This window comes from Olea europaea, chromosome 8 (assembly GCF_002742605.1).
Source record: "Olea europaea var. sylvestris chromosome 8, O_europaea_v1, whole genome shotgun sequence".
In the NCBI taxonomy this organism is placed as follows: domain Eukaryota; kingdom Viridiplantae; phylum Streptophyta; class Magnoliopsida; order Lamiales; family Oleaceae; genus Olea; species Olea europaea.
The window spans coordinates 620,926-630,452 of record NC_036244.1 but is presented as its reverse complement, the minus strand read 5'-3'; the positions used below and the strand labels follow the sequence as shown (position 1 = coordinate 630,452).

Here is a 9,527-nt window from a genome sequence, read left to right as displayed (position 1 = left end):
GAAGGCAATTCTTGCTTCTTTCAAGTCCTTTCTCTTGCAATTTCAACCCTTTGACTTTTAATTGCATCCAACTGAACATGCAACACCTTTAATCTTCATTTTATTGTCCGAATAAACTATTGAATTGTTGCAATTTAGTTCTCATTCTTTGGATTTCCTTCCTTTTTTATCCTTATTCGTTTCTTTTCTCTTGAATTCTGCCACATTCGTCAATATAGTCCTACAAAACATAAGTACATAGAATTAAGTCATAAGTCAAATGTTTTGATCAACAATTAGTCATGTTTTATGGCTAAATAAATGTATAAGTATGTTTTGTGGCCAAATAAGTGTATAAAAATGCACTTATCAAGTCCCCCAAACTGGAACTATTTTTGTCCTCAAACAAGATAATGACTTAACTCTACACAAAACATGGCTTGGCAACCTATCGTGTCTCAGGATTGGAATTCAGTAATCAATGTAAGAAACAGTTTCAACAGTGCAAAAATACAATCAACCTTCACTGGTAAATGTATAACTCGAAGTGTGTGTGTGAACTCATGCCAACATGTCAAGCTCATGATTGGTTTACTCCCTACCCATAGTGGTCAAGTATATCCTTACTTCGCTCAGGAGATACACACCCCCATACTTATTCTCTTCACTCAATTATCCCGAGGTGTGTTCTAAAGTTAGGAGTTTAGGTAACTGTAGTTCTTACCCTCTCTTAGTTTAGATAGATCTCATTACTACAGTTTCACATGTCAACAAGTAAAGGCTCTCCTAGTTTTGATTGCTTCGACCCTTAAGATTGGACTGAGTTACTAGAATCGCATTAAAGATGTAGTTTCATCAACCAAATATTCAAGGGCTTTCTTCATGTTATTGTGTTTTGTTTTGTTTTTTTCTTTTTTTTTTTATATGCCATCTTCTCATTTGCTTTCTATATAACCCCTGCAACGAGCTTTAGGCCGATGACTCTCAAACCAGATGGCTTTAGGGCACCAGATTTAAACCCTTGCAGGCTTATTCAATCGAGTTATAAAGGCTCGATCAAATGATTTTTTATTAACTTTTCCCCTTCTTGCTTTCTATATGACCCCTGTAATAAGTTTTAGGCAGAGGACTCCCAAACCATTTGGCATATATATATATATATATATATATATATATATACATTTTTTTTTTGCCCCTCTTTATTTCTCTAGATATTTAGCTTCTAAAACCATCCTCAACTTAAGGCTTTCTCCTAATTATCATCTAACTAGTTTAGGCAATCCACACAATAAAAATTCGTGCACTGAGCCCCCACTCATCTCAAAGTTCCCCTATAATTGGTCAACCATCTCCAAATTATTTTTAAAATGGCTTATGGGTCAATATGATAGAAATTTTCTAGTTTCTTCTACTTTATTCAAAAATCCAATACTAACCTAACATGTAGGGCATGAGTAGCATGGGCAAAGAACTGTCAAGTATTACATCAAAAAATACATGTTAATTACCTTTTGCACCATATCCACAGTTTCTAATTATATTATTCCAATAAACATATCATAGCCAGTAAGGTTATCAAGCCCACACAAGCACATAAATTCAGAAAAGAGATAGACAAAACATGCCAATTTTCCACTTCTTTTCCATTTTTTCACTCGACAATCACACTGAAAGAAAAATAATTAAACACAGTTATTAATGAATATAAACAATGCGACAAAAAATGGAAACCAAAATTATGCCACCCCCAAACTTATTCATAACATTTCCCTCGGTGTGGAAATGAAATAAAATTTTAAAGGACAATAATAAACTAAAACCACAAGATGGGATACGAGTACTTTCCTGATCTATATGGAGGTGATGAATGAAACCAAGGACCCTGTAGCAACCCAAAAAAAAAATTTATAGATAAAATTTTATTTATTTTGTATATTATATAAATTCCTATTTTATCTGGGTTAAATAAATTAGATTCTGACAGAGAATTGATAAGTATATCAATATTATACTCATTGGGTAGCTCGTAATTAATCATGTATTTTAGGCCGGAGAAAAAGTTATTTCGGATAAATTAGGCCCAAGATACTTAAGTTCGAATATATTATCTTTATTTGACAAATAATTGGAGTTTGTCTATGATTTTAGCTTTACAACCATGATTTCACGTGTAGATAACCTTTGGATTTTGATTGAGATGAAAGGATAATTGTCAACTCCTAGTTGCTGTTATCTACTTGAATTAAAATAGTAGAAAATCTCACAATTTATGCTGTAGAGTGTAGAGAGTTGGGATAGTACAATATAAATCATATCACTTCGCTTGATGATCACGGCAGTTCCAATTCTCTTTTTGCAAATGTAAAGATTTCCTTTGGCAAAAAATAACTTATTTAAATACAATTTAAACTCCATCATCCGTCACTTCCCCATATTCCCTATTCTATTTAGATTATTAGGATTTATCTAAATATAGTTATAATGTAATCATACTTAAAGATTTAGGTTTATCACATCATGATTTGTTTTATCAAAAATTTTGCTTTATCCAATTGGGTGGTACACATCTCTTTCATCCCAATTTCACCAAAACTCTATCATCTTTTCTACTATAAATACCATGTCAAAAGTCTCATCATTCACTACTAAAAAAAATAAACACAATTTAAAGCAGAAAGAGAGAAAAAAAAACGTGTGAGACTGAGAAGAGAGAGAGGAAGAGAGAGAGAGAGAGAGAGAGAGAGAAGGTAGCATTGAAAATAAAGTTTGCATACATTGAATATTTTAATCACGTATTTTTCAAAGCGGAGAAAAGATTTTGAACGTGCTTCAGATTTTTCTAACAAGGTAAGATACATGTGTAAGTTGTTTTCGTTTCTATATACTTTTTTATGCAATTAAAAAATGCATGGATTACCGTAAATATTTTTTTTTAAAAGAAATATGAAATCCTACGAGATTATAAGAGGACCTAAAATGGGTGTGTCGCTTGGTCACCGATAAACTCTATAAGATCAGATGGTATGAATTGTAATTTTTATTGTTATTTATATGTATATGGAAATTGCATGTATCTTATTGGGTGTTTTCGAATACTCACTCTTACAAATTTTTACAGGTGAGTTCGTGTCAATTGGAATTGTAGAAGGACGGTGATGCGAGCTGCCAACTGGATCAAATGAAAAGAAAAATAAATGAGTTTGTCGTCTTTAAATTTACCAATTAGTTTAATTTTATTCCAAACGTATTATTTGAATTATTTAAGAGTTTATTTTATGTTTAAATAAAATTTTCATATTTTAAATTTAGATTTATAAATGTTGCAGTTATTTGTTTAATAAAGAATTTTATTTTTATAGTTCTGCACATAAAATAAAGAAAAATAAGTTTTTCGTAACGTTCCAGAGTTTATAGAAAATTGGGGTGTTACAGCTTCGTATCAGAGCACGGTTTGACCTTTCTGTAGACTTCTTTTGGAAAAAAAAATATATTTTGAACAGTTCACGTGAACTATACTGTTCACGTGAACAATAAAAAAAATTTTAAAAAAAGTTTTGAAACGATGTTACTGTTCATGTAACAGTAAGGACCCCCAAAAAAATTATTTTACATGACATAGCAAAGAATTCTAGGATTTTAATTATGACGTGACATACTTTGAATATTGCAAATTTTTTATAGATTTTGTCGCATTTTTTAGTAGTTTGGATTACCATTCACATCAATACCCATTTATTTTTATGCATTTGTCTCTTTATTTTGAAGAATAAATTATTGTTTAAATTGATTCTGAGTAGTAGCAGTTTAGAATTTAAATTGTTATAGTTTCATGCCTATGATTTAAATCTTACATATGATAAATTTCTATGTGTTTTAACTTTAGCTTTTGGGGATGTTTTAAAAAAAAAAATGGACCTTTGAAAAAAATAATATTTTAAGAGATTCCACGTTCAATTTATTGTTTGAATTTTGTTCAATTGCATAATTGCAAAATTGAAAGGCTTTGTCAAAAGGACCTAAATTGTCTAAAAAAAAGCTTGAGATTTAAGCGGTCCCTCTGTGACCCCCCTCCTCATCTAGAAGTCTTTTAATTGTGCGTTATTCAAATCGACAAAATGAAAGATAATATTTTTGACAATTATAAATTTAAGAAAATTCAAAAATTTTGAAACTTCTATTTTGAGAAAACTTTATTAAAAGATGTATACATGTACTTATAATAATAATAATAATAATAATAATAATAATAATAATAATAATAATAATAATAATAATAAAGTGAGATTTTGTGAAAAAATTATGTAAAATGAGATTATATGCCTTAATTAATATGTAATTGTATACATACTTTGAAACCAAGCTTTCAAATGTTAGCCCACAATTACCTAAGTATATATTAATTTTTATAATATAAGTAAATTTCTTAAAATACTACGTGGTTGTTATCTAGCTCTATTAGTACTTACGTGTTATTACTATGATTTTATTTTCAAGAATGTATATGTATGTATTATATGTTTGTGTTTAAATAACCATTTATAACTTGATTTTAAATAATGATATCGTTGTTCTGAATTTTTACTTCTTGACATTTTCTATTCTAAGAAATTCATAAATAATTATAGTCAAATTATTATAAAAAATAAAAAAAGGAGAAAGGACAAGAAAATAGGGAGTTTAAAGGATAATGTAATTTTTTTTTTTAAAATAAATAATGTTATACAAACACTTGGCATGTGGCGCTCACCATTCGACTACTCTCCAATTGATCCCGGGTATGAAATGAATTCGTTTCATTCTTAATTTCTAGCATGGTTATGAGTCATATTTCTACATGTTATGAAATGTATAAACATGTTCACCTCGCATAATATATTTGTCATTTTTACATTTTACTAGAATATCGTGTATGCACTAAAAAATAAAAAAATACTGATAATGCAAAATTAAACATAATTGAAATTATAATTGTCACGTGATTAGGATGACTAGGAATTACCCAAACTACCTCCAGCATGCTGAAATGGCTATTGAGAACAACATAGATTATGAAGTAAGATGGGAGCGAACTTTTGTTGAACATGTTGAAGATTTCCTTTCTAAGTGGGAGCGGGCAAGATCATTCGGATATAATGAGGGGACAATCCTCTTGATATACCACCTTTTAAGCACTATGCGACCTCAATGGAGAGACGTGACTTACTTCGTGAGGGATATGGATTATGAGTTATATTTGGAAGAAGATTGGGACAATATTGATTTTAAAGGATACTGTGAGGATATCATAATTTCATGGAATCACAGACAACAAGTACCAGCACCCGAACCAGAGCCAGAGCCAGAGCCAAAGGAGGACCCGGAGGAGGAATCGGAAGAGGACCCAGAGGAAGATATTGAACCAGAGTTGGAAGACCCTAAGAAGGAAATGCAACCACAAAATTTCGTTGATTTGATTGCAGATTCCGAGTCAGAGTCATGCACTACTTCAGAGATGAGATGCCATAAAAGAAGATTTTTTTCAGGACACAGGGGGATTAGGATTAAGTGTTATTTATTTACTTAGGAAAAGTTTAATTGTTTAGTTGATTTTGAAGAGCACATTATTATATGTAAGGATTTGAAAATTTATATTTTTAAAATTCTTCGTTATTACAAAGATTATTAATAATATTATGTTGTTTTATTAAATATTTCTAAATTAAAATTTTATTTGTGTTAAGAAAATGTTGAGACAACAACAAAATCAAGCTACGATCATCAGGGATTTGCTAAGGGTAGTACAAGACTTGGATAGGCAACAAGCACAGGCTGGTCCCCATGGTGCATACGCTAACAACACCACCTTAATTGTGGAACAGTTTCGTCACTACAAACCCCCAACCTTCGATGGCAAGGCAAACCCACTAGTAGTCGAAGAATGGAAAAGAGGAATGGAGTGAATCTTCAAATATCTATCTTACATTGATGCTCAAAAGGTGTTATGCACAGAATTTATGTTGGTTGACGTTGCATGCCACTGGTGGGAGTTAGCATCTTGCACTAGAACAGAAGCACAACAATGTGCTCTGACGTGAACACAATTTAAAGATGAAGTGATGGCAAAATACTTTCACCAAACACTGAGAGATCAAAAGGAGACAAAATTCCTTCAAATTAAACAAGGAAAATGAAGCTTGAGGATTATGAGAGAAAATTCGAACAACTATCAAGGTATGTACCACACCTAGTGGACACTGAAGCAAAGAAAGCAAGGAGGTTCGAACAGGGATTGCATCCTGAGATTGGTGGAATACTAGCATCCCATCAATTCACCACCTATAGCCAAGTATTGCAGACTGCCCAAGCAATCTCAAATAGGTTGGAAATTGACCAAACTCCCCAGAAAGGGCCGAGTTTTCAGGAAAGAGGAAATGGAATGGGTCCAACGAAGAGAAAGGAGAAGGACCGAACAAGAAGGCTAACTTCGGACCAGGTTTTGGACAAGTCGTTCCACCTTGTCCAAAGTGTAAGAAAATACATAGGGGTGAATGTCTGTATAGGAAGCATGTGTGCTATAGATGCGGTAAAATCAGGCATATTTCCAAAAACTGCAAAGAGGACCTTTCGAAGAAGAATGACGAGCCAAAAAAGAAAGGAAATGCCAGAATTTTTACTTCAGCCCAAAGACAGGCCACGGAAGATCCTAACGCAGGTAAATTTCAAGGAGGAAATTCTCTTAAGGGTAGATTGTAGCAACCCAAAAAAAAAAATTATAGATAAAATTTTATTTATTTTGTTTATTATATAAATTTCTATTTTATCTGGGTCAAATAAATTAGATCTTTATAGAGTATCGATAAGTAAATTAATATTATACTCATTGGGTAGCTCGTAATTAATCATGTATTTTAGGCCGAAGAAAAAGTTATTTCAGATAAATTAGGCCCAAAATATTTAAGTTTGAAGATATTATCTTTATTTGACAAATAATTGGAGTTTGTCTATGATTTTAGCTTTACAACCATGATTTCACGTGTAGATAACCTTTGGATTTTAATTGAGATGAAAGGATAATTGTCAACTCCTAGTTGCTGTTATCTACTTGAATTAAAATAGTAGAAAATCTCACAATTTATGCTGTAGAGTGTAGGGAGTTGGGACAGTACAATATAAATCATATTACTTTGTTTGAGGAACACAGCAGTTACAATTCTCTTTCTGCAAATGTAGAGATTTCCTCTGGCAAAAAATAACTTATTTAAATACAATTTAAACTCCATCATCCGTCACTTTCCCCATGTTCCCTATTCTATTTAGATGATTAGGATTTATCTAAATATAGTTATAATGTAATCATACTTAAAGATTTAGGCTTATTACATTATGATTTGCTTTATCAAAAATTTTGCTTTATTTAATTGGGTGGTACACGTCTCTTTCATCCCAATTTCACCATAACTTTATCATCTTTTCTACTATATATATCATGTCAAAAGTCTCATCATTCACTACTAAAAAAATAAACACAATTTAAAGCAGAAAGAAAAAAAAAACGTGTGAGACTGAGAAGAGAGAGAGAGAGGAAGAGAGAGAAGAAAGAAAGAGAGAGAGAGAGAGAGAAAGGAAGAGAGAGAGAAAGAAAAGGTAGCATTAGAAATAAAGTTTGCATACATTGAATATTTTAATCACATATTGTTCAAAGCGAAGAAAAGATTTTGAACGTGCTTCAAATTTTTCTAACAATATAAGATACATATGTGTAAGTTGTTTTCGTTTCTATATGCTTTTATATGCAATTAAAAAATGCTTGGATTGTCGGTACACTTTTTTTTTAAAGAGATATGAAATCCTACAGGATTATAAGAGGACCTAAGATGGGTGTGTCGCATAGTCACCGATATACTCCATAAGAACAGATGGTATGAATTGTAATTTTTATTATTATATATATGTATATGAAAACTGCACGTATCTTATTGGGTGTTTTCGAATATTCACTCTTACAAATTTTTACAGGTTAGTTCGTGTCGATTGAAATTGTGAAAGGATGGTGATGCGGGCTCCCAAGTGGATCAAATGAAAAGAAAAATAAATGAGTTTGTCGTCTTTAAATTTACCAATTAATTTAATTTTGTTCCAAACATATTATTTAAATTAGTTAAGAGTTTATGTTATGCTTAAATAAAAATTTTATATTTTAAATTTAGGTTTATAAATGTTGCAGTTATTTGTTTAATAAAGAATTTTATTTTTATAGTTCTGCACCTAGAATAAAGAAAAATGAGTTTTTCGTAACGTCCGGAGTTTATAGAAAATTGGGGTGTTACAGACCCGCAATACTTCTCCTCTCCATGTGACATTCTTTTTGGTAGCATCATATCCCCGAAACTTGCTTCAAGGTGCATGTGTACATAAATTATATCTCAATATAGAGTTTATATCAAAAAAATGTGAATCACTCTAACGAAACTTAGCTTTAGACATGCACTTTGTTCAATTTGACCCATGACTAACTAAAATAAAACTTCAACCTCATAGCTCGTGCTCAATGCATATGGATTCGTGTGGATTGTGCTTAAGCTATTTATTGACATGCATGGACAAAAGATGACATAAACTATAAACAATGCAAACACAAAATTGAAAGATTCCTAAACTAATGCAAAAAGCAAAATAACTTAAAAGGATACAGTGGGTTGCCTCCCACCCAAAGCTAGTTTATAGTCGATAGCTCAACTTTTGGTACAAATGTTTCATGGCACTTTATATATGGCTTGGGAGGTCCTACATAGTTTACTTAATATGGTCTTGTTTTGCATTATAGTTATCCTCCGAATTTCATCCCTATCCTTCTCCAAGTGGTGTGACTTTCTTTCCTTATTCGTATGAAATCCTACGTTGAATGCCTTAATCTCCTTCGAATCGATGAGAGTGGATGAAGAGCGTACTACACAAGCTTCTTCAACTCAAAATTATAGGGGATTCCTATGTCAACCACTTCAATCTGGAAACAGCGTTCAAGCTCGGTGGGGTATTTCATTACCTTGAAAACATTAAAAGAAACTTGCTCCTCTCCTGACCTCAAAGTTAATTGTCCTTGCTGCACATCTATAAGGGCTCTTGCAATAGCCAAAAATGGTCATCCTAATATGATAGGCACATCCTTGTCTTCTTCCATGACCAAAATCAAGAAGTCCATTGGGAATATGAGTTTACTTCGATAATCCCTCGTGGATGTGTAAGTGAATGATCAGTCAGCTATAAAGTTACTATAGTTGCCTTGGGTTCTCCCAATCCTAGTTTCCTGAATATAGATAGTGGCATTAAGTTAATACTTGCACCAAGATCACACAATGCTTTATTAAAATAAAAATCACCAATTGTGCAAGGAACAGTGAAACTTCCTGGATCCTATAGTGTTGGTGGGAGCTTTTTCTGGATCCTAGCGCAATACTCTTCAGTTAACATCACTATTTCATGTTCCTCTAGCTTACGTTTATTCGTTAAGATATTTTTCAGGAACTTGGCATAACCGGGCATTTGGAATAGTGCATCAACGAATGAAATGT

General features: G+C 32.0%; 1 protein-coding gene across 3 annotated transcripts; it reads left to right on the top strand.

The window, feature by feature from the left end:
• Nucleotides 1-2,725: 2,725 nt before the first annotated feature.
• Nucleotides 2,726-5,667, top strand: LOC111398460. Of its 3 annotated transcripts, XM_023025362.1 has the most exons (3): nt 2,726-2,826; nt 3,098-3,177; nt 4,963-5,667. In XM_023025362.1, the coding sequence occupies exons 2-3, from the start codon at nt 3,158-3,160 to the stop codon at nt 5,540-5,542; spliced, it is 600 nt and encodes a 199-aa protein (XP_022881130.1). In that variant the 5' UTR covers nt 2,726-2,826; nt 3,098-3,157; the 3' UTR covers nt 5,543-5,667. The 3 variants fall into 3 exon arrangements, with proteins under 3 accessions (XP_022881130.1, XP_022881131.1, XP_022881129.1); XM_023025363.1 differs by lacking the exon at nt 3,098-3,177; XM_023025361.1 differs by lacking the exons at nt 2,726-2,826; nt 3,098-3,177 and adding an exon at nt 4,502-4,754.
• The last annotated feature ends 3,860 nt before the right edge of the window (nt 5,668-9,527 follow it).